Source organism: Malus sylvestris, chromosome 7, assembly GCF_916048215.2.
Source record: "Malus sylvestris chromosome 7, drMalSylv7.2, whole genome shotgun sequence".
Taxonomy (NCBI): Eukaryota; Viridiplantae; Streptophyta; class Magnoliopsida; order Rosales; family Rosaceae; genus Malus; species Malus sylvestris.
Genome location: NC_062266.1, coordinates 19,803,967 through 19,830,650, shown reverse-complemented (window position 1 = coordinate 19,830,650; position 26,684 = coordinate 19,803,967). Strand labels below are relative to the sequence as shown.

General features: G+C 37.8%; 1 protein-coding gene across 1 annotated transcript; it reads left to right on the top strand.

The window, feature by feature from the left end:
• Positions 1–24,567: 24,567 nt before the first annotated feature.
• LOC126629669 (uncharacterized) lies at positions 24,568–26,471 on the top strand. The gene is made up of 5 exons (XM_050299765.1): positions 24,568–24,980; positions 25,059–25,264; positions 25,356–25,454; positions 25,559–25,632; positions 26,097–26,471. Exons 1-5 carry the CDS (start codon positions 24,686–24,688, stop codon positions 26,320–26,322), a joined length of 900 nt encoding a protein of 299 aa, XP_050155722.1. The 5' UTR covers positions 24,568–24,685; the 3' UTR covers positions 26,323–26,471.
• Positions 26,472–26,684: the final 213 nt, after the last annotated feature.

Below are 26,684 nucleotides of genomic sequence, written 5' to 3'. Positions count from 1 at the left end.
CCTCAATTTCTGACTGATTATTTAGGAAATCGCAGCCTAAATCCGGAGTATGTTGCTTGGTTTGAGAATGATCAAAACATTCTCATTTGGCTCAACTCAACTTTCTTTGAATCCCGAATTCCCTACACTGTTGGAGTTTCCTCAGCTCGAGATCTATGGGCCAAATTAGAGTTGCGTCTTGCCGTCACTTCACACTTTCACATTCATGAACTCCAATCTTGCCTTCGAAGCCTCACCAAAGGCGATCTCACTCCGGCTCAATATCTTCAACGCACCGAGGAAATTGCTGATGCTTTAGCTAGTGCTGGTGCTTCGGTGGAAGACTCTAAATTAATCTCTGTAATTCTTCACGGCTGACCTCCAGAATTTGATTTCTTTGTGGATGCCATTTAGTTTCACCTTGGTTCCACAACAATTGATGAGTTACATGGTTTGCTTCTTAGCAAAGAAATCCAACTGAATAATCGCAAGCAGAGAGTGCACCGGTGTCATCTTTTCAGGCTTATAACACCTCCACTGGTATTCTTCCTCTACCTGTTAACTCCACCTTTCAAGGCTATGTTGCTAAGAATACATCTTCCTTCAACACTTTAAGCTGTGGAATGGAGCGTAATTTCAATCGCACCACCAACAACAATCGTGGAAACTTCAGGCACAATAATAATTAGAGGTTCAATCATTCCCTTGGGGCAATAATCAAAATTATAATCGTGGAGTTCGGTCTAATTTTTCATCCAATAGAAAACTCTATTGTCAAATTTGTCGTCAACCTGACCATGAAGTATGCGATTGTCCTCATCGTATGGATCTTCACTACAATGGCAAGTCCTCTCAATCGGCCTTGATTGCTAGTGCCTCTACTCCATCTCCTACATAGATTGTTGACTTCGGAGCTATATCTCACATGACCAACAACTATGCTAATCTCCAGAATCATGATGCTTACACAGGCCTTGAACAAGTGTATATTGGTGATGGCAAAGGTTTGCCTATCACTCATTCTGGCTCTTCTACTATTACTACTTCACATAGCAAGTTTGCACTCACGAATGTGTTATATGTGCTTGCTTTAAAACACAATCTACTCTCTGCAAATCAATTCTTAATTGATAATCACTGTTCTATGTATCTTTATCCCTTTCACTTCACTGTGAAAGATCTTTCTTTGGGGAGGATGCGTTTTAAAGGTCCTGTCCAACATGGTTTCTATCCACTTCATCACTATTCTCAAATTGATGATAAGCAGCAAGCATTCACTGCTACCACCAAAGCTTCAAGGAACCTTTGGCACAGTCGATTGGGTCACCCTTCAGCCAATATTATCAATAAACTAGCTTCTAGTCTTGTATCTTAATTGTACAGAATGTAAATAAATCCTTTTGCTCAGATTGTGCATTAGGAAAATGCTCTAGTCTACCTTTTGCATCTACTACTTGTACCATAAGGAAACCACTAGAACTCATTCATACAGATGTTTGGGGTCCATTTCCTATAGAATCTCATGGTGGTTTTAGGTATTATCTCATATTTGTGGATGATTTTACCAGATACTGTTGGTTTTATCATCTGAGGAACAAGTCTGATGTACTCTCCATCTTCATGCAATATAAATCCTTGGTTGAAAACGTTCTATGTACAAAGATTATTGCTTTACGATTTGATTCTGGTGGTGAATTCATGAGCAACCTCTTTTCTAATTTCTTGGCCAAGTATGGTATCCAACATCAACTTTCTTGTCCACACACCTTGGAACAAAATGGGTGTGCAGAACGTAAACACAGACATTTTGTGGAAACTGCACGGACCCTTTTGGCAGCATCTAAAGTTCCTTATCACTATTAGGTTGAAGCATTTGCTACTTCTATTTATCTTATCAACAGGTTGCCTACTCTTACTCATTGTTCACCATGGGAGTCTCTATTCAAGAAGGTATCTTCTTATAACACACTGAAGGTTTTTGGCTACCTTTGTTTTCCATGGTTGAAGCCTTATTCCTCTTCAAAATTGGATCCCAAAAGTAAATCTCGTGTTTTCTTGGGCTACAGTCTCAATCATAAGGGGTACAAATGTCTTGATCCCATCACAGGGAGAATTTATATCTCTCGACATGTGCTCTTTGATAAGGGTACTTTTCCATTTCATCAACCTCATCCTCACTCTCCTATCCCTCACCATAATTCTCCTATTTTATCTCATGTCATACTATCAACCTTAACCTTTACCTTCAATCCTAACATGCCTTCCCCACCTATCTTACCTGTACCAACCTCATCCTCATCTCACTTTATACCTCAATCAACTTCCACTTCCTCACCAATTCCTTCCTCAGGTTTTTTACTAAGCAACCCTGTCATAACTCCAATTAACAATCACCCTATAAAAACCCGATCTAAGTCAGGTATCTACAAGCTTAAAGCTCTTACTGCCACTAAACATCTTCTTCCATCTCATTTGTCACTGGATTATATTCCTACAACCTATCTACAAGCTTCTAAACACCCACATTGGCGCTGGGCAATGCATGAGGAGATCAATGCTCTTCTAAATACTAGAACATGGTCTCTTGTTCCACATCATTCTTCTCAGAACATAGTAGGCTGCAAATGGATTTTTCGCATCAAACGAAAACCTAATGGCTTGATAGATCGATACAAGGCCTGGCTGGTTGCCAATGGCTTTCACCACTAGGAATGCCTCAATTACACTAAAACGTTTAGCCCTGTGGCTAAACCTGTGACAATCTAAATCCTACTCACCATGGCTGCTCAATTTGATTGGTTTTTTAACCAACTCGATGTTAGCAATGCATTCTTGCATGACACTCTCTCTGAAACTGTTTTTATGCAGCAGTTTCTTGGATTTGAATACTCAACCAAGCAAACTCATGTGTGTCAGCTTCATAAATCCTTATATGGTCTAAAACAGGCTCCTCGAGCCTGGTATGATAAGTTACATGCTGCTCTTCATTCCTTTGGCTTTGTTGGCTCTCCCAGTGACCACTCTCTCTTTGTCAAAAAAGGACAAATCCTTGGTCTTTATTCTCGTGTATATGGATGACATTTTAGTCACTAGTCTTTCATCCGTTGATTGTCAAACTGTGATCAAACAGCTCAACACTTTGTTCTCGATTAAGGATCTTGGTCCTTTACACTATGTTCTTGGCCTTGAGGTCAAACGATCTTCTACTGGTATTTTCCTATCACAAACAAAATACATTCTAGATTTGCTCACTAAAGCCAAAATGGTTGGTGCTAAACCCTATAGCACACCACTCAGCACTTCCAAACTCGATCATGATTATTCTCTTCTTGATAATGCCTCCAAGTATAGGTCTTTGGCGGGTGCTCTTCAATACCTAACCTGGACAAGGCTAGATCTCAGCTTTGTTGTAAATCTTGTATGTCAGTTTTGTTGGAAATATGCCCTGAAAGTCAATCTTTGGAAGAAATCTTTCAGGACAAATGAATCGATGTATGGATGATTCTTATACATCAAATGGCAAAGACACGAATTAGGACTATCTCAATTAACGATATATGTCCTAAATAGTGTATCCATGGACAATGGATCGATTGAAGAAGTAATCTAATGATGTTAGACTACAAAGACCTTCTTCACATAACCATTGTGTCCAAAAAGGTTCCTGGTCGTTGGATTGTCGGATGGATACTGACAATGCGTAGACCGGTACATACTATGTCTGCTTCAATTGGAAGGATGGAAAGTCTCATCCCATTCGTGTTGTGACACTAAGACAAGTATGTAGGTGCTCATTAGGGGAATGAGTTCACTGAACACAATCGAACGAGAGTACTTGCATGGAGGTATACTCACATGTCAAGCAAGTAACTCTAATGGTTGGAAAGATGTAAGTAATCCTTAGACCTGAGGCATCGTCGTTGTCTTGTGGTTAAGTACTTAATCTTTGATTATGTCAAAGTCTCCCCATTCGAGGGTGTCCACGGCATAATTGGGGTTAAGCCACTTAGTCATGAAGGCAAGTGTATGCGCAACAAGGAATCTCTAATCCTCGATAAGAGAGGAAGAATACTCTAAGATATGATTCGGGAATCTTCGGCCGAAGTATCGAGCGTATTGAAAGGAAAGTGTTCCTATACGACTCAAATGAATCATATATGAAGGAATAATCACATTAGGGGTTTGACATGATATACCCATACCCTAATGATGTGATTGAGAGTATTGTATTAGAGAAGGATTGAATTACATTGTAATTCCAACTGACTAGGTTCTTCGAATAAACTTCTACATTAGCTTGGGTAGCTATGACATATGGTTAGATGTCACTCATAGCTTGTGAGTTCTTCTAGATGATTAAATGTAGTCATCAAAGAAGAAAGGTGAATTAAAATGAGGTTTTAATTCACTAAGTGATTGAATTAAATATAAGCAATTGGATTGATGCCAATCACCTCACTGCCTTGCTAATTAGAACCTAAAAGATTGTTCACCAAAACACTATTGTGGTGAGTAACTAATGGATGATGGAAACAATTAATTGGATTAATTATGTGTTGTGATTAATTTAGAAAAGTCTAAAGAAATCATAAAAGCGATAAAGATCGTTTTGGGCTTAAAGAAACGTTCGGGTTTAATTGGGCCCATTGGGCCTAAACCCATTGGGCTTTTATTCAAGCATTGGATGACTTGAAATAAATGAAAGCCCAAAGCCCAAACAACACAAAGAGGGCCGGCCATATTTAGTGGGGAAGGAGAGAAAATTAGTCAAGTGTTGACTAGGTTTCTTTTGTCTATATAAGCAACTTTATAGAGATAAAGTTCATTAGGGTTTTTGTGTGTTAAAACAACAAAGAGGCAAAAGAAAAAGAGCTCTCTAAACTACACAAAGGCCGGCCACCAAAGGGGGTTTTTACTAACCTCTCTTACACCCTTTTGGTTATTCCTTCATCCTTCTCACTACACTAGTGGGTGATGATCTTTAGAGGTTTCCTACTTTGGAAACTTGAAGAGAACCTAGGAGCACTCATTGTAACAAAGTGGAGGAGGCAAGGAGGGAAGCTAGGCTCAAGGATTTCAAGGAGCAAAGGGCTTGGAGGTGGTCCATCATTGGTCTCAAGTCTAGATCAAGAGGTATAAGACTAACCTTCACCTTGTTCTTGATTCTTTAAAATGTTTTGATGCATTATATATAAACCTATGAACCTTGAAGGGGATTTGCATGACTATAGCTTTGATAATATGTTATAAATGCTTCCGCTGCTTTCGTATATTAAATTTGATTTGAATATGCATGATAGTCATTATGAAATCCCATTCTAGAAATCTCATAAATTTCCCTTCAAGTGGTATCAGAGCCAATGGTTTATATTTAATGTGTCCTTTTGGATTTTATGCATATGGGTATTAATGTTATGCATGACATATTTATTGTTTCATTCAAAGTATGTTTGTCTTTTGTTTTTCAATAGTTGAAAAATGTTAGTCAAAAGTTGAGAAAGATATGTTTGCAAAAGTGTTTTGTATGCATGAATGAAAAATGAGTTTAAGACAAGTTTGACATATTATTTCTTCATTTAAAAGTATGTTTGTCTTTTGTTTTTCAATGGTTGAAAAATGTAAATCAAGAGTTGAAAAAGATATGCATGTAAAAGTTGTTTTGTATGCATAAATGAAGAATAAGTCATGAACAAAATTTGGGGTTTTGTTCAAAAGGGTAGGCACGGTTTTGGGGGTGGTTTTGGGTTGTGTTTGTGTTTTATTGTAAACCACTCACACATCCTATTAAAGCTTAAAAGAAGTGTTCTTGTCACTTTTGTTTTTGGGTTTGAAAAATCACCAAGAATACACAAATCTTGAAAAAGTGTTCATGGTTTTGTTCTTGGTGTTCATAATTGGGTTTTGGGTGAAAATGGTTTTATATGGTTTTCATGCATGGTTTTATGGTTTTGGGTGATGTTCTTACCATCCATAACTATATTAAAACTTATTAAAACCCTAGACTTGACTAGGAGGATTTCCATCACCCATCTCACCTAAGTTTTAATGGCAAAACCAAGTGACAAGCAAAATTTAATTTTTCTTACATAATGTGGCTTTTAATGCATGTTGTGTAAGATTGTGTAAGAGACCTCCCATCTCCATTTAGTGGCCGGCCTCCCTAGTGGATTTATCCACTTGTGGGGCTATTTTGTAATCTTTGAAAAGTTGATATTTACTTTGAAATATTTACGGTTTTACCCCTAACTTTTCATAATTACATTTAGGCCCCTACTAACTAGAAAGTTAAAATATTTGATTTTAATTTTGTTAGTTGTTTAAACTCATAATACTATTATGCCCATATGCACTAAATCTAAATGTTTATGTTGCATTCCCTAATGATTATTTAAATGTGTTTAAGTAGTTATGAAATGGATGACTTTGGACTTATGCCTTAAACGATAATTGAGCTATATGATAAGGCGCTAAAATCAAATTGTTTGAACCTTGGGAATGTGTTTTAATTACTGTTTAATTGGACCTTGTCACGTTTGACGTTAATCTTTCTCTCCCCTTTTAGTATATGTAATTTATAGGAATTTGTACAAATCGGTTTGTAATTCTTATTACTTCTTAATCTCTATTCGTTAGTGGATTCCCTCTAGTGCTAGACTAGAGTTTCTTTAACTATTGGTAAAGGAGACATAACTAAAAGAGGGGTTTGACATGAGATTAAAGATTAAAAGGGTCCAATGCCCTAATTAGCAATGAATGATTGTCTTTCATTTCTAATGGCTCAATGAAAATGGTTTTAATTGGATTGATAAGCACGTAATTAAATTGACACAACCTCCCCGAGTTTATATTCAACAATGATGGCTCGTTGTTGCAATAACCTAATAAGTCCATGGTCATCCAAGAGCCTAAGATAACTATAAAGTCCAATTTCAAAGGAATGCAAAAACTGTAGTAGTAGTAATTACTTCCAATATTTGAAAAATTCGTTTTTGATATTGATTTGTTTTTTCTTAAAACAAATAGTGGGAGTATCATACGCTACTAGACTATAATGAATACAATTAGTAGTTATATATATCTCCAATATTTTGAAAAATGTTTTGATATTGATTTGTTTTTTGAAAACGAATAGTGGGGATATCATATGCTACTAATTTCATTAACTTTGGACTAGTAGTTATAATAGGACAATTTATTTGATTATGATTAAATAAATAAAATTGATGAGACCTTAAAATCCCTCAACCAAACAATATTAAGTTGAAAGCGTAAGAGTGCTTAGAACACTTTTTCGTGGCCTTCCACCGTGGTAGGCTCCAAGCGTTTATGACTTGTACACCGCCTTCACCCTATCATGGGGAAGTGACAAAGTGCATGCTTATAGTCAGGAGGAGTTTATTTAAAACATTTGATGAGGTTAAGGTAGGCAACGAGTATGGCCAACATCGTATCATCGTGAGGTCATGCTTGAACCCCTAGCTAAACCGGCATGGTGGGAAAGAACTTAACTAAGAAACATAATGCCAACATCGTATCATCGTGAGGTATTATTTTCTAGAGGCCAAAAAGATGGGTAATCACAAGAGGTTGTTGTGAATGGGTAATTGTACCCTCTCATTATTATTGTTGCTAGCCAAACATCGTATCATCGTGAGGTGGGCTTGGTAATAGTGAGCCTCCCATAACCCGCTAGGAGCTTTCTTTGAAATCTCCCGGATTCCATTATGGGGGATATGGAATTTGCCAAAAATGGTGGGTGGTGTCATTCGGTTTAAAGACCCAAATCGTTTGACTTAATCAACAATCAATCTAATTATTTTATTTGTTTATGTATATAGATATGGTTGGAAGCACACTCGCGAAAATACTCGACAAACATTGCCTAGAGGGGCACAATTTCCCATCATGGTATCGTAATGTCAAGATTCTCCTAACCTTGGAGAAGATTGTTTACGTACTAGACAAGGCTCCACCTCACATACCTCTTGGCCCTGACGCCACTGAGGATGAACGTGCTAAGTATGACAAGCACGTTGAGGATGATACACAAGCCAAGTGCTATCTGTTGGCTTCCATGAATGAGGAGCTACAGAGACAGCACGAGGGCATGGACAGTGCATCTTCCATAATACTCCATCTTACGGAGTTATATGGTGAAGGGACGCGCAACCGTCGCTTTAGCACTGTCTGTGAACTTGTGAAGACCAAGATGGTCAAGGGGGCTCCAGTGCATCAACATGTACTGAAGATGATAGGATTCATTGAACAATTGGAGAACCTTGGTACTCCACTTGACGGGGAATTGGCCCAGGACTTCATATTGGCTTCTCTTTCTGATTCATTCTCGCAGTTCGTAATGAACTACAACATGAATAAAATGGATAGCACTCTCTCCGAGTTACTAAACATGTTAGTAACCGCCGAGAAGACTATGAAGAAAGAGAACGTTGTAGGGACTGCTGCAGTAGCCTACAACAAACCATCCTCTTCCAAGGCCAAGTCGCAAGGCAAAGGCAAAGGGAAGGAGAAGAAGTCCCCCACTCCTAAGCCGAAAGGAGGAGTGAGGAAAAAGAAGGCAAAGGAGCCCAAAGGGACTTGCCACCACTGTGGAAAGGAGGGGCATTGGAAGAGGAATTGCAGGTTATACCTTGCAACTCTTAAGGACAAGCCACAAGGTATGGTTTATGTCCTTATCTTCAATTCTAAATGTTAGATCTTCTAAATATTTATATTTGATATAAAGAGCTAATCACTTGTATAATTGTATATAGGTGGAGAAGCCAAGTAGAAGAAAGACAAGCAAAGAAAATATGGAGAAGGGTTCGGCCACTATGATTCTTGCTTACTACTTAGGAAGTTTTGTTAGGCATTTAAAGATTGTCTTTAAAACTTTCTTATTTTGTTAAGAACTAATTATATGGCTTCATTTGATGGAAGGCCACTATTAGTGCCTAAATGTATAAAGACATTTATATTAGTCTCTAAATGTATAGAGCTAATACCTTTTGTATTAAACATTATGAATGTTTGAACTATCATATTAATGTAATGTGAAGTATGCCTTTTTGATATACTATTTCCTTAAAGTAGTGTTATGAATTGAAAATTGTCTTGTTGTATCCTAGATGAGATACAAGAGTTATATCACTTAATTGTAATGTGATAAACCAAACTTTAGATTTATCAATTATGGATAGATCTCACATGTAGGACATAAAAGGATACAATGAATCTTTAGATTTGGTTCCATTTGTCTACTTATGAGTTCTATATGAATTGACAAAAGTCTAGAGAATCCTTTCTTGAAGAAAAGGAAGATCACATTACAATGATATAAGTAATAAGAAAAACGTTTCTTATGTGGTTATCACTTGAAACACAATGATCAAGATCACTCTTGATTCAATTAGTAGTTTTGAACAATTAATTGGGCATTCTTAAAATTGTTTTAAAATGTCAATGGTGTTAGTGATTAAACCAAGAAAGAAGTGTCTAAATCTATAAAAGGTTTAAAGACTTTAGTCACTTAAATAACAAGACATTAAACTTAGTGAAGAATGAAACAAATAAGCTTGAAATGTTTCAAAGCTACTACACAATGTCTTCTACCAATATAATCCACTTTTATACATTTTGAATGTATGAAATGATTTCTCATTAAAGTCATGAGAAATAGTGGGAGGTGTGAAAATGGAAATAAACTTGAATGTGAATGGTTTATAGTTGTATAAAGAATAATAGTACTTGACTATTACTAAGAGTTTGTAATTTTAATTGTTAAAAGGACTCAAGCTCTTCAATCGTTAAAATTCTATGTTGTGTAACATTTAAAGAATAGTCTTTGAATGTTGGTTTCGTCAACCTAGCATAAAATGGTTATATGTTAGGAGTTGTCCATCATTCTCTTTTATGAGAACATGCTAATAACAAAGCATATGGACAAGTTGATGAAACAAAAGGGAATAAGTTTCAAAATGAGTCACAACATATGGTTTAACAACTAGACAATCCAAATTCAACATCTCATGTAACGATATTGCTCTATGTAGTTTTGATAGAGAATTATATTAACCACCTAGAAGGAATGGTTGAGTACCTATATCCTTAGTAGGAGCCATGCTTCCACTAAGGAATTGGATAATTCTTATATGACTACATTAAAGGTCTTAGTATGACTAAAACTTGAAGTATGGTGTATGACATCGTATAATTAAATGAATAGACTTGATAAAACAAGTCACATATTCAAAAGGAATTACTTTAGAAGGAATTCTTTTGTATGTGATTCGTTTAAATAACTTGTGTTAGCTAGGGTTGTTGATGGTCTCAAAATTGTTGAGACATCATCAATAAGCTAATGGATCTCAATGATTCTCAATGGATCCAAGACAAGTTAGTGGGAGCAATATGCATTCAAATCAAGAAAATCTAATTGTTATTTTGAATGAATGCTAAGTTACAACAAGGCCAGTGGGAGTGATGTCATAATTTGAGCAACATGATGTGAATAAAGTCTATTTGATAGACTTGATGAAACATAAATGTTACTCGAAAATGACAAAACATGACACGGTCAATTTTGAAGTATAGACTTGAAATTGGACTTATTGATATAGCAAGGCTATCTCAAATAATGTTATATGGGAATTAAATCTCAAATGTTGAAGATTTAAGAAAGCATTTTCCTATGTGATAGGAAATCACTTTCATAACCCTTATAATGAATGTGTCATAAAATCACAAAAGGGACACATGTATTGACTTGTGAAGTAGATATCCAAAGGTGAAGAAACCACTGTGTTTATCACTTTAAGATATTACTATATCCCAGGATCAGAACCAAAGCAACTGATAGAGTATTATTGCCTTTAAGAAAGAAACATCAGAGTGGGACTCTGGAAGCGTGCATTCACTTAGGTTGTTAACCAAAGTGAAAATAAGCCATTTTAACAAATGGAACTTCATAATGGATGAAGTACTAATCATATGAATGAATTGTTAGTATTGTACTACAATGGTCTCAAGCTTGGAGCAAGGTTTGTATAAAGTATACAAACGAAATATATGAAGATATATAGTTTTAGAAACTGCTTCAAAAGGTGTTTTGAATGGAAGGGGTTCTTTTAGAACCAATGATTGAATCCAAACCATAAGGTCGTTAGTAGAGTACTACGACGTAATGGGGCGATAGCTCAAGCCATGGAATCAAGGTCTCATCAAAGTATTCGAACACAATAAAGAGACATCATCAAATGTTTTGGAAACATTTGATAAGTAAATCCCTTTTAAATATAAAAGAGATTAATACATAACCAAGTTAACCTACGAGCATAAACTCTCTCGACAAGATGTATAAGATACACTAGTGATTGACTTTAGTGCAAGTGGGAGATTGTTGGAAATATGCCCTGAAAGTCAATCTTTGGAAGAAATCTTTCAGGACAAATGAATCGATGTATGGATGATTCTTATACATCAAATGGCAAAGACACGAATTAGGACTATCTCAATTAACGATATATGTCCTAAATAGTGTATCCATGGACAATGGATCGATTGAAGAAGTAATCTAATGATGTTAGACTACAGAGACCTTCTTCACATAACCATTGTGTCCAAAAAGGTTCCTGGTCGTTGGATTGTCGGAGGGATACTGACAATGCGTAGACCGGTACATACTATGTCTGCTTCAATTGGAAGGATGGAAAGTCTCATCCCATTCGTGTTGTGACACTAAGACAAGTATGTAGGTGCTCATTAGGGGAATGAGTTCACTGAACACAATCGAACGAGAGTACTTGCATGGAGGTATACTCACATGTCAAGCAAGTAACTCTAATGGTTGGAAAGATGTAAGTAATTCTTAGACCTGAGGCATCGTCGTTGTCTTGTGGTTAAGTACTTAATCTTTGATTATGTCAAAGTCTCCCCATTCGAGGGTGTCCACGGCATAATTGGGGTTAAGCCACTTAGTCATGAAGGCAAGTGTATGCGCAACAAGGAATCTCTAATCCTCGATAAGAGAGGAAGAATACTCTAAGATATGATTCGGGAATCTTCGGCCGAAGTATCGAGCGTATTGAAAGGAAAGTGTTCCTATACGACTCAAATGAATCATATATGAAGGAATAATCACATTAGGGGTTTGACATGATATACCCATACCCTAATGATGTGATTGAGAGTATTGTATTAGAGAAGGATTGAATTACATTGTAATTCCAACTGACTAGGTTCTTCGAATAAACTTCTACATTAGCTTGGGTAGCTATGACATATGGTTAGATGTCACTCATAGCTTGTGAGTTCTTCTAGATGATTAAATGTAGTCATCAAAGAAGAAAGGTGAATTAAAATGAGGTTTTAATTCACTAAGTGATTGAATTAAATATAAGCAATTGGATTGATGCCAATCACCTCACTGCCTTGCTAATTAGAACCTAAAAGATTGTTCACCAAAACACTATTGTGGTGAGTAACTAATGGATGATGGAAACAATTAATTGGATTAATTATGTGTTGTGATTAATTTAGAAAAGTCTAAAGAAATCATAAAAGCGATAAAGATCGTTTTGGGCTTAAAGAAACGTTCGGGTTTAATTGGGCCCATTGGGCCTAAACCCATTGGGCTTTTATTCAAGCATTGGATGACTTGAAATAAATGAAAGCCCAAAGCCCAAACAACACAAAGAGGGCCGGCCATATTTAGTGGGGAAGGAGAGAAAATTAGTCAAGTGTTGACTAGGTTTCTTTTGTCTATATAAGCAACTTTATAGAGATAAAGTTCATTAGGGTTTTTGTGTGTTAAAACAACAAAGAGGCAAAAGAAAAAGAGCTCTCTAAACTACACAAAGGCCGGCCACCAAAGGGGGTTTTTACTAACCTCTCTTACACCCTTTTGGTTATTCCTTCATCCTTCTCACTACACTTGTGGGTGAGGATCTTTAGAGGTTTCCTACTTTGGAAACTTGAAGAGAACCTAGGAGCACTCATTGTAACAAAGTGGAGGAGGCAAGGAGGGAAGCTAGGCTCAAGGATTTCAAGGAGCAAAGGGCTTGGAGGTGGTCCATCCTTGGTCTCAAGTCTAGATCAAGAGGTATAAGACTAACCTTCACCTTGTTCTTGATTCTTTAAAATGTTTTGATGCATTATATATAAACCTATGAACCTTGAAGGGGATTTGCATGACTATAGCTTTGATAATATGTTATAAATGCTTCCGCTGCTTTCGTATATTAAATTTGATTTGAATATGCATGATAGTCATTATGAAATCCCATTCTAGAAATCTCATAAATTTCCCTTCAAGTTTATGCATACTCCCAAGGTGTCTCATTTCCAAGCTATCAAGCGCATACTCAGGTATATATACTCAGATTGTAATCTTATTCATTCAATGGAATGAAAATATCTTTTCTCAATACCCTCATCTTCTCTCACAAAATGTTTTTTTGTCTTCTTTTGGCTATTAAAAAATTAATACAAAACGTTGATGTGACTTAACCGTAACCATTCAAATAGGATGGGAGGGAATGAGATGGAAACTAGGAGGGAAGAAAATCCTACTCTGAGAAAAATAGCATGGCCGGGATTATGAGTGCTTCATAGATGGTATAGTCACTTCATGGTGCATGAGTATATATGATTATATATTTGGTTCTTGTAGCATAGCTAGGCTAATAGACACAGAGAGTGTTACAATTTAATCTTTACTTCAGGGTGCTAGTGTGAGAAAAACAGTTTCAGCCTTGTGATTTTAAAAGACAAAATTCAGTTTTTCTTCATGGTTTTTATTCGGAGTTTAAATGAAATTAATTATGAAAATGTGTCTTGTGATTTTTGTAATTGAGTAATTTTGAAAAATCATTTTATTTTACATACATTCTGCATGATCGCGTTAGTATCTTGCAAAGTTCGAGGAGACAGTGATTGACGGTCACGTTAGTGTCGTGCCACTTCCACTCGAAGGCTGAAGAGAGATCGAGTAGCAAAGTGTAGAGACAAAACTACCTACTAGTATGCATGTCTAGCAGATGAGTTTTGTAAGTCTTTCTGTACTCATTTCTCTTAGTGTTTGTCCTGACTTGGGAGCTCGAGAATTTTCCTAGTGGTGGGCTTTGCCTCGTTAAATCCTAAATCCTGTATGCACATTTTATTTATCATTTTAACTGCATATGAGTGATAATTTGATATGTATTGTGGATGTGAAAATTAAACTGAAAATTGAATTGAATTTTTATGTTGGAACCTATTCACCCCCTTCTAAATTAAATTAGTACCCATCGTAGAACTTTCATGTATTCCTCATCCCACCCTTTCTCATCCTCACTCTCTCCCCTTTCAGATGAAACCCAAAAGCCACTGTACTTTTCTCTCTAGAATATACAGTTGCTCTCTCTCTTAGTAAATGGGGTTTCGAGATGGGATTGGCAGGTTGAGCATTTTTTGAGCAAGTCCACAGATACTTGCTTTTTAAGTAAGTCCTCCTAGAATTTTCCTTTTTTTTATTACATTAAATCTTTGTCATTTTTATTAAGGTTTAAGTTATTTTTATTAATTTCTCTACTAATTAATAAAACACTCATTGTTAACCAAAATCCTATGAAATTACCAGTTTAACCCTCTAATTAAAATAAAAACATGAATAAGAAATATGAAGCAGAAATGTAATTTCACACAACCAAATTTTGTTGCTTTTTTTTTCAAAGTCTCACATACATGTAATCCTAACATATCTCTAATTAAAAACAAAAAAACAAAAACTTCACACTCCCACATTCTTTACCACTCTCTTCCTCTCTCATTCTATTTCAAAAACAAAAATAAAATTTTTTTTCCCTCACTTTGTGTGTAACCATATGCTAGTTTTTATTAAATAAAGTAATAAAAGATAATTTTTGGTTAACATAAATTTAACCTAAACCTTTTTCATTAAAGCTCCTTAAAATTAGAGCTTGAATATGTAGAAATGTGCAGTATATGGTAGAGAGTTTATTCACTATATTCATTATTTAAAAAAGCTTGAGTGATTGTACAAAATAATTAGAAATTAAATTTCAATTGTTGAATTGATGAAATTAAATATTAACAACTTATTGAAAAAATATTGACTACATAGCAAATGAAGAGTGATAACGATAATGACACAGCACAAGCTAACAAGGGATAGAAATGTAAACCATAGAAGAACAATGTTCTAGAATTCACCAGTGTATATGTCACATCCCAGCCTGGGTATGTCACATCTTGGTCTGGTCCCCCACCACATCTCGGGCTCGACTCCACCGTAGCACGATATTATCTGCTTGGAGTCCCGACCACGCCCTCATGGTTTTGTTTATGGGAACTCACATGAGAACTTCCTAGTGGGTCACCCATCATGGGATTGTTCTCGCGCGAACTCGCTTAACTTCGGACTTCAGATGGAACCCGAAGCCAGTGAGCTCTCAAAAAGCCTCGTGTTAGGTAGAGATGGGAATCTACATATAAGGCTTACATAATCCACTTCCCTGGGCGATGTGAGATGTTACAATCCACCCTCCTTAAGGGCCCGACGTCCTAGTATGCACATTTCTGGCCAGGGATTGGCTCTGATACCAAATTGTCACATCCTGACTCGGGCCCCCACCACATCCCGAGCTCGACTCCACCGTAGCACGATATTGTCCTCTTTGGACATCGACCACGCCCTCACAGTTTTGTTTTTGGGAACTCACACAAGAACTTCCAGTGGGTCACCCATCATGGGATTGCTCTCGCACGAACTCGCTTAACTTCGGAGTTTCGATGGAACCCGAAACCAGTGAGCTCTCAAAATGCCTCATGCTAGGTACATATGAGAATATACATATAAGGCTTACAGGATCCACTCCCTTGAACTATGTGGGATGTTACAATATAGGAGAAATCTGAAAGGTGTACTTGATTAATTTTGAATGTGTAATAGAAGCCAAAAGGCTTAATAGACATAAACTCAGCCCGGAGGAAGTTTAGTGGTCCTAGGGAAATTGAAATGACATAAATTGGACAAAAAACCAAAAGTCCGATTTTTATTACAAACTTTAAAACGATGTTTTGGATGTTTAAACGACCTCGGATGGCTAAAATCCACCCTATGTGACAAAGAAATAGTGAGCTTGAAAAGGGATGTTGTGCTCTTTCCAGAAAGGTATTATGCGTCCAAAACGAAGCTCGAATGCCAAATTTTTAAATTCCCGCTGCGTCCTTTTTTCTTCTTTCAGTTCGTTTTGTCTTCAATCCACTCGATCATCTATTCTACATCAATAATCACAATAATGAAATATTGACGACATAAATGATTGTTCATTTTAGTGTACTTTCCAAAGAGCTTAACATCTAAAAAGCATAAGAGAAGAAGAAAAATAATGAGTGGTGATGTCAATGTATCTTCTTTGTTTTGTTGTACTCTATTTCATCCATGTATCTTCATTTATGATTCATAAAACAAAATAGTTTTTTAATTTAATGAGCGTTAAAAAGAGAAGAAGTATGTATTCGTGAATTGTGATATATGTATATGAAATTAGTTATTTGTAGGACTGGGTAGCCATAATGAGTAACGGGTTTAGAGAACCATTATTTTATTTTAATAGTTTCGAACTTTTCTCTTTCCTCCTATTAATAGTAAATAAAGCCACATAAGTTTCGAATTTTTCTCTTTCCTCCTATTAATAGTTTCGAATTGTTCTAATTCAAACTAAAAAAAAAAATATGTCTAGAATTTATCTCAAAACATCCAACATCTTTTTTCACATAATTGAAAAAACAAAATTTTAAAAATATTTTTATACAATGTGATAAATATAAAAGTGTTTCAGTCATATTTAGAATAAGAATGTGATTGTATAAATCTTAGTAGATATGAGAATGTATCTTATATTCCTATTAGGACTAGATTACCTATTAAATGTTGTAATCTTAAAGGGAAATATTTTTACCTATCCTACTACTATAAATAAAGGCACAATGAGGTGAATCAAACACACCTCACAATTAAATCAATCTCTTTTCTCTCTAACCATAGTCGGCCCCCCTCTCTCTAAACCCTAGATCGTTCAATCAACTAAGCTTACAACACGTGATCAGCACGCTCTTGCCAGAAGCTGAGGAATTGACGCATCGTAGGAGGAGGCTATCATCCACCAAATTCAAAGGCTTATTCGTTTTCTACTAATTTGGTATGCTTAAAATAAAAGAAGATATTTGAAACGTCCACGAAGCATGAAAACATTCCCCATGATGCATGAACCCCTTTATGTTTATATTTTCCTTTCGATATATATATATATATATATATATATTGTATATGTTCATATATTTGTCAATATATATATATTTGTTTCATGCATCGCACAATTAAATTGTTATGTGGAATTTGTGAGTCAAATTATATAAAATAAATTAGAAGCACATTTAGGGTTTCCTAAACCCTAAGGGATTTCAAAGAGAGAGAGAGAGAGAGAAGGGAATTGGACATGGTGTGGCACACCATTGCACCATCACTATGGACATAGCAACCAGGCCATGACCTGGACTTCACCTCGTTAGGGCCTGAAGCCCCGAGCCCAAAACGCTGAAACTAGCCCCGTTTGGCCGAGTCCACTCTCCTGCATGTCGCAACCTTATGGTTGTTGGGCTTGTACAGAAGCAAAGGGCATGCAACCCTGGCTTTCAGTCCACATCAGTAAGCAGTAAAGCTTGCTAGGCCTTGCAGCACCTCGGCTCGCCTTGCATGACAGCCAACCCATTGTGGCTGGGCTTCCTCGTGCCAAACCCATGGCCAGCTCATGTTAGGCTTTGTCTCGTGCCCTCCCCTCGGTCCAAAATTGAAACCCAGCTGCGGCTGGGGTTTCTCCCTCACCCAGTGACCTGAAGTTCACACCCGAGGCCCTTTTTGGGCCATGCCTTTTGTTCAAGGCACCCAACCCGAGCCCCAATTATTTTTAGGGCAATATTTTTTTACCCAAATGCCATTATTTTAGCATTCCAAATAATTTTAACCCATATGTTCATATTATTTAGCTTCTACAATCGACCATGTATGGCCCGATTTTTGAATTAATTAAAAGTGACCTGCAGTCCATTAATCTGATAATGGATCCAAAATTATTGACCTGAAGATCACTTTTAGACATTAACGATTCAATAATTTATTTTTATACTTTGAGCCGTCACATACTTTCGTAATAACGAATCTCTCACACTTGAGTTCCTGAAGAACCTTAAATCCACTATATTCAAATTAGTATATGCATTATGTGTTTCTTGCAGGAACCTCTTATTATGAACTAATTGTTCATAAAACTAATTGAACCTGTAGTTTCAAATTTAGTGCCCTTGAAACCCAAAGTTTTCATTCAAAACATATCACATGAAACCTGTAGTTTTTATGCATCAGTTAAACCAATACATGTCTATAGAACCTATATATACTACGATATATGTCTATGGCTTACCATATGACTACTCACGTTTTTCCCTCTATTTTAGGGACATGTCAAACTTAAACAAGCTCAATTTCTCCGCTCTAAAAGACTACAAAGGGCATTAGAGCCACCATTGAGGCACTTATCACCGACAAACCTGTTGATGAAGCTTAAAAGGTTACTGCAATGATCTTCATTCGAAGACACATCCATGATGCATTGCAAACTGAGTATCTCGTTAAAGAGGACCCACGCACTCTCTAGCTTGCTATGGCCGACTGTTCGATCACTAGAAAGACATATACTTGCCTGAAGTAAGACACGACTGGCAGCATCTTCGCTTCCAGGACTTTAAGTCCGTTAATGAATATAACTCAGAAGTTTGTAGAATCCGTTCATTGTTGAAATTCTGCAAAGTGGAACTAACAGAATTAGATATCCTGGAGAAGACTTATTCCACCTTTCATACCACCAATATTGTCCTGCAGCAACAATATAGGCCACATAAATTCACCAAGTTTTCGGATTTGATATCTGTTTTACTTTTCGCTAAAAAGCAGGACTAACTCTTAATGAAGAATCATCAAGCTCGACCCACTGGCTCGAATGCTGCGCCTAAAGCGCATGCGACCTATTCTAGCAACCATAAACGACGAAAGAATAGTCATGGCTATAGAAATGGGTGGCAAGCCCAACCATGGGCCCAAGGTCAATAGAGTGCCACACCTAAGGGAAGAAATGTGACCCAGCAATGTCCACCACTCACCCCTAAGGCCCCAAACTTTAAGAATAAGGGTAAAGCTCCCATTCAGCCCACTTCTACTAAACTGGAAATGTGCTATCGCTGTGGATTAAGGGATCATTGGTCATGCGTATGCCAAGCTTCCCCTGAGGCTATTGCTAAGTATCATTCTCGTCGTGAGTCTAACTTTGCACATATGGATAATCCGGAAGATGTAACTACATCAGTGGAGATATTGGATTTTCAAGAGGCATCATCGCCTATGGATGAATAAATTAGACATGTTTTTAGGGTGTTTACCCCTAGTGGTCGAACCCACTAGGAGTGGCTGGCCCTACCCCCTATTTTTCTAGGTTTATGGTTTAATTTTGAACAATTTTTCTAAGTATTTGGAATAATTTGTTTGGTTTTAGTTTGTTTTGAATTATGGATTGTTATTGGAATGGATATTATTTTCTCGAATTGCTTAATTGAATGAATGGACTTATATTTATGCATGTGACCAATTCAATCAATTTATTTCTAGGTATGTCTAGTGGGGAAGTTAGTTGTTTGGCAGATAGTGCAACCATGCACACCATCTTGCATGAAGAACACTATTTTACTAACTCAATACCCAAGAAAGCTCATTTGACAACTTTCTCAGGCTCATCTAACCTGATTGAAGGATACGGAAGTGCACGTATCATGTTGTCTAATGGTACAATCTTGACCACTAAGGAGGCCCTCTATGCTCCACGTTCCAAAAGAACATTGCTGAGTTTTAGAGATATTCGAGATAATCAATATCATATTGAAACCACTGAAGATAATGGTTCTGAATTTCTTTGTATCACTTCATAAGAATAGGGCCATAAGCGTATTCATGAGAGGTTGGAACATCTGCCGAGTGGGTTGTACATCACAACCATTCGCGGCATAGAAGCCTACAGTGTGGCTGGCCTTATGCTTGAGTTCTAGGACACTTTATTGCTTTGGCATGATTGTTTGGGACATCCTGGACGTGACATGATACGCCGTATCCTCAAATCTTCACACAGGTATAAATTACATCCCTATGTTGAACTCCCGCCATGCAAAGCATGTTCTTTAGGGAAGTTGAATACTTAACTTTCATATACAAAGATTATTCACAACCCCCCTAAGTTTCTTCAGAGGATTCAAGGGGACATTTGTGGACCTATCCAACCAATATGCAGATTATTTATATACTTTAAGGTGTTGGTTTAGATACTTTATGGTGTTGGTTGATACATCAGCAAGATGGTCACGTGTTTGCTTGTTGTCTACATGCAACGCCGCATTTGCTAAACTCATAGCTCAAATCATTAAGCTAAGGGCTCACCACCTTGATTATTCGATTAAGTCGATTTGACTAGATGATGCTGGAAAGTTTATGTCACAGACTTTTGACAATTATTGCATGTTAGTAGGGATTGATGTAGAACATCTTGTACCCCATGTTCACACCCAAAATGGCCTGACAGAAGTTTTCATAAAGCGCATTCAATTGATAGCTCGAGCTTTGGTTATGAGAACCAAATTATCTGTATCTGCCTGGGGCTATGCAATATTGCAAGCAGTTATGTTGGTTTGCTTGAGGCCCACCGCTACTCAACTACATTCACCATTACAGTTGGTCACTAGATACGAGCCTGACGTCTCGCATTTACGGATGTTTGGGTGCGTCATTTACGTGCCAATAGCGTTGCCACTACGTACCAAAATGGGTCCTTACAGAAAAATGGGAATCTATGTCGGTTATGATTCGCCATCAATTGTTCACTACTTAGAACCCTTGACAGGAGATCTCTTTACCATACGTTTTGCAGATTGTCACTTTAATGAGACAGTCGTCCCGTCGTTAGGGGAAGCTAAGCATGCTAACGTTCCCGTAGAACACCGCAAATTGTCGTGGTATGCTCCCATTATGTCTCATTTAGATTTCCGCACTGCACCAGTCTGAAATTGAGGTGCGACGAATTATAGATATTTAGAGCATTGCTTAAACCATTCTAGATGCTTTTAATGATCTAGCAAGGTGACAAGATCACATAAACCGCTGCAAACACACTTGCAAGGATAAATGTACCCCGTGTACGTTAACAACCCGCATGGGAAGGTAGGACCGTCCCCAAAGGTAGGGAGGCCGCACCTTCCACGCGGCAAGGTACATTGGCGACTAGCCAATCATTTGCTCCGACCCTGAAGCGTGGCAGACCTCTTGGTTCAAAGGATTCACAACCCTGAAAGAGGAAAATGACACTAACTAGTAACCCTAGTTTGAATCTGACCATCGCTCACTCATCATTTCCAACGCATGAGGTTATTCTAGATTACGATGATGCTTAGACGAAACATGCCGGCCTTCCAAAAATTGTGAGATATCGGTCCATTACGCAGTATTAGATGAGGTTTGGAATAGGAATGAGATGATCGTCGACGATACATTTGCGTACTCAGTAGCTATTGACATTATGCGTAGCAATGACATTGAACCACGTTCCTTCGTGAATGCCGACGTAGAACTGATTGGTTAAAATGGAAACAAGCAATCTAGGTCGAACTCGATTCGCTCACGAAACGTAAGGTGTTTGGACCTATAGTTCCTACACCATCACGCGTGAAGCCTGTTGGTTACAAGTGTATTTTCGTGAGGAAGCGTAATGAGAAGAATAAAATAGTGCGATACAAAGCACGCCTCGTAGCACAAGGCTTCTTTTAGTGTCCTGGATTGATTACGAGGAGACGTATTCTACCATAATGGACATTATAACATTCCGCTACCTAATCAGTTTGGTAGTTTCCAAAAAACTGAATATGCAGCTTATGGACATGGTAATCGCGTATCTCTATGGGGATCTAGATACATAAATTTACATGAAAGTTTCAGAAGGACTTCCATTGATTGGTTCAAATAGTTCTAGACCACGGAACACTCTCTCAATTAGGTTGAAAAAGTCAATTTATAGATTGAAACAATCCGGGCGGATGTGGTATAACCGTCTGAGTGAATATTTGACAAGTCAGGGTTATGTGAACAACGAATTATGCCCATGCATGTTCATAAAGAAGTCACTTTTTGGATTTACAATCGTTACAGTTTATGTGGTTGACATGAACCTTATTAGGACTCCTATAGAGCTTGAGGAAATTGCTGCACACTTGAAATCGGAATTTGAGATGAAGGATCTTGGGAAAACTTGATACTGTATCGGCCTAGAGATCGAGCATTGTTCGGATGGAATCTTAGTACATTAATCGAACGACACCCAAATGGTGTAACGTCATTTTAAGGAAGATAAAGCGAAGCCTTTGAGTACACCTATGATCGTTTGGACTCTAGATGCTAAATGAGACCCTTTCCGTCCAAATGAGGATGAGGAAGAGATTTTGGAACCCGAAGTTCTTTACCCAAGTGCAATTGGGGCTTTATTGTACTTAGCTCAGTGCATTATACCTAACATCTCATTCGCTATGAATCATTTGACAAGATACAACAATGCGCCCACACGCAGACACTGGAATGGTGTTAAAGACATTTTTCGCTACCTCAATGGTACAATGGATTTGGGCTTGTTCTTTACCCACAAATCTCCGAGTGTTGCTGCCCTCTATGGTCATAGGATTGATTCTCGCCTTGTTGGTTATGCAGATGTTGGATATCTGTCTGACCCACATAGAGCACGTTCTCAAACGGGTTATGTCTTTACCGTTGGAGACACCGCTATATCTTGGAGGTCTACCAAGAAAACGCTAGTTGCGACTTCGTCTAACCATGCTGAGATTTTCTCCCTGCATGAAGCATCGTATGAGTGTTTTTGGTTGAGAGAAGTTATGGGACATATTCGAAGCACTAGTGGTCTTACATCAGTCGTTGATCTTCCTACGACAATCTTTGAAGACAATGCAGCATGTATCGAGCAGTTGAAGAAGGGATACATCAAGGGAGACAACATCTAGCATATAGCGCTGAAGTTCTTTTACTCACACCAGCAGCAGCATTAGAACATTGAAGTCAAGAAAATTCGTTCCCAGGATAACCTGTCCGATCTCTTCACCAAGTCATTGCCCAAGTATGCTTTTCAAAAGCTCGTCCAAGGAAGTATGCGTAAATTATCTGAGTTGAATCGCTTGTAATTCTCTTATTTAGAAGTTATGTCTAACTCAAGGGGAGTATCTAGAAGCATACTCACATGATCTTAATGTACTCTTTTTCCTACGATTATGAGCATTTTTCCCACTGGGTTTTTGCTACCTAATAAGGTTTGAATGAGGCACCCATCCTGGGATGATCATACTCCGTTAAGTTCATTACTTTCGTCCAGTTTGACGTTTGTTTTAGACATTATGCATACTTCTCACTTTTCTCCTTAGTCTATGGGTTTTTCCCATGCCTTGGGTTTTACCATAGCGAGGTTTTATGAGTTTTACTACAAATGCATACTTCACTTAAATTTGATACTCGTGATCACCCGTTGTGCCGATGACTTTATCAACTATTCTACTTTATCTGCTGAAGATCTGGTGCGATGGTTTGTTGAGTATTTACACACTTAAGGGGGAGTGTTGTAATCATATTTAGAATAAGAATGTGATTGTATAAATCCTAGTAGATATGAGAATGTATCTTATATTCCTATTAAGAGTAGACTACCTATTAAATATTGTAATCCTAAGGGGAAAAGTTTTTACCTATCCTACTACTATAAGTAAAGATACAATGGGGTGAATCAAACATAGCTCGCAATTAAATCAATCTATTTTCTCTCTAACCATAGCCAGCCCCCCTCTCTCTAAACCATAGATCATTCAATCAAATAGGCCTACAACAAAAAAGACTCTCCCATCTCCATTACATAAAAATATCTCATAAAAATTAACCTAAACTATCTCTAGGGGCGCTCCCATAATAACGAGAAATATTTCATTGTAACATGAACACGGATGGTACATCACATGTTTTTATGTAAGTGGTGGGAAATTTTATTTTTTAAGTTATTAACTTTTTAACACACATATCTCACTAGTTGTATAATAACCATCCCGTGTTTAGATCACACTGAAAAATCTCTTCATAATAATATGAGGCATTTCCAGAGTGCAAAAGCATGTGCAATAAGACTTAGTTTAATATGATTTCTTGTTTAAGTAATTAAGTAAAAATATGGGTGTGCTATTTACACGTCTTTTTTCAATTCTCACACATTATTTGCTAATTTTTGTCATTTAATATTTTTTTAATTCATTCAATCTAAAAATAAAAAAATTAGAAGAATGTGTAAAAAATAAAAACACGTGCATGAATAGCACACCCCCTAGTCTGAGCAATCACGTGACCGGTAAGGATATGTGAGACGGGACTTTTGAAACTTAGAATGCTACACCGAATTGTCGTCGTTTGTTAGCCTGTGTTATGGGGCCAAAAAGGGGTCGTCGTTTGGATCAGAACATTTCCGGAGACAAAGCCAGAAAGAGAAAGAAATAATTCTCCGGAGTTGGGAGTGGAGACGAAGCGATGTACTTGAAGAAGCCGCTATGGAGCGAGGGAATAACACCGAAGGGCTCGTCGGGATCTGAACAAGAACAGCCATCCACCGCCGTCGGCGATCTGGTCAACTCGTTGACCCAGCAAAGAGTGTACCGCGAGGTCACGCTCGCGCTCCGCAGCGGGCTGCGCGACGTTCGCGCCGAGTTCTCGTTCCTCCGTGTCCGCGGCCTCCGCGGCCTCCTTAAGTTCCTCCGATCGGTCGCCGAGACCGACTCCACTATCAACCTCTTCTCTCAGACCCAATCGCTCCCCGAGCTTCAAGGTAACCAGAAAGTTACAAACATCGTACTTTCTGTTTAATCTTCTGATTATTGAAATTAATTTAATTAATTTTTTACAGTGGTGCCGGTGCTGTTTCAGCACTCGCTGAAAGATTCGGGCGATGAGATCGTTCGGAATTTGGATCACATTTTCGGCGTCGAGCCGCTGAAAATCACGAGCCCTTCAACCGATTCCGAGGTCTCGCTCGCGCTTAGGGTTTTGGAGGGTTGCTGCCTGCTTCATCCGGACAGCGCGGTCTTGGCTCACCAGCACAAAGCCATTCAGGTACTCAATGTAGCCACAAAGCTCAACCAAAATCTGTGGAGGTTGGATTTCTGAGATGAAAATGTAGTTTCTGTAATTGTTTTTTGTGTAGGTGTTGATGAATATATTACCGACTCGCGGCGTGATTGAGCAAGGAGCTTGTTTGGATGCTTTGATTTCTATTATGTTGGATTCATCAGCTAATCAAATGGTAAGGCTTCAAACTTCAATTTTGGTTCAATTTTATTGTGCTTGGTTTCGGTGTGGTGATGGGGCTTTATGCTTCGATTGTCTTTGTTTTTGTGTAATGCGCAGGATTTTGAGGCTTTTCATGGTATTGAGGAAGTTGCGGAGCTCATAAGAGATAAGCAAGTTGATGAGAATCTCAGGTTTTGATTTATTTTCTCTTGTGCTTGCTTTATTTTTTCTTATGTTAATTTCAAGTGCACAATATCTGGAATTATGATGTTGAGATGGTGTTCTCATTGTCCTGAATTTGGATTTGAAGCTCTATCTGCTTAGTGTAGTTTTTGGAGGGTAAAGTCTTTTGAATGAGTAGTCCTCTGGATAAATTCTGGCGTGATTGGCAAAAATAGGTGTGTGGTAGCCAGACGATTGTTGTGTCCTGTGTGTGCTAGTTCCTCATCATAATCCTTGCATCTTTATCATGAGTTATGCCATTTTCGGCTTGCATTGGACGAGTCTTGATAAAATCCCGTCATTCCTTACCTTCTAGTTTTAAGTTGAGCTATGTCCTGTTGCTCATTTTCATGTTTGTCAATTGAGTAACGAGGCCATTTTTCATTGCTAATATAATGCACACTGAAGAAAAACGCCTGTTGCATTTGTTTAGGTTGAAATGTGGAGAGTTCTTGCTGCTGCTCATTGGTCATGTAAATGGGAGGGATAGGCCACCCTTGGCAACTGTACATGAGGACATAAGGCGGCTTTTGGGTGAGAAATCTGCTTCCTTGATATGGGCAGCCAGTCAGTTTGGTTCGACTCTTGATCCGGAGCAGAGACTAACTGCACTTCACATCCAAGCTCGTCGTGTGATAGAGTCCTTAGACTTGTACTGAGTCTGAAGGTAGAACGCACCCTAGGAATTTCCGTTTGTTTTTCAGTGAAATCACAGTTAATCTGTAACCATGTTTTTGTCCATTTGCTTGTCTATTAGTTTACAGTGGTTGATTTTCAAGAATGTTAAAAAAAATGAGTTGGAAGAAAATGTGTTTCATAAACGAAACAAGTGTAGGGCTGTAAATTGGCTCGAAACATTTCGAGCTCAACTTGTTTTTGTCTCGTTCCAGCTGGGTTTGTATATCAGGCTTGCTAGGAAACGCAAAAGGGGATTCAGTGGATGGTGTGGAGTAAAATGTCGAAAGGAAGGCATCTGGAGGGCCAGGTTTTAGGGAAATTATCTCTTTTAACTTAGCCATGT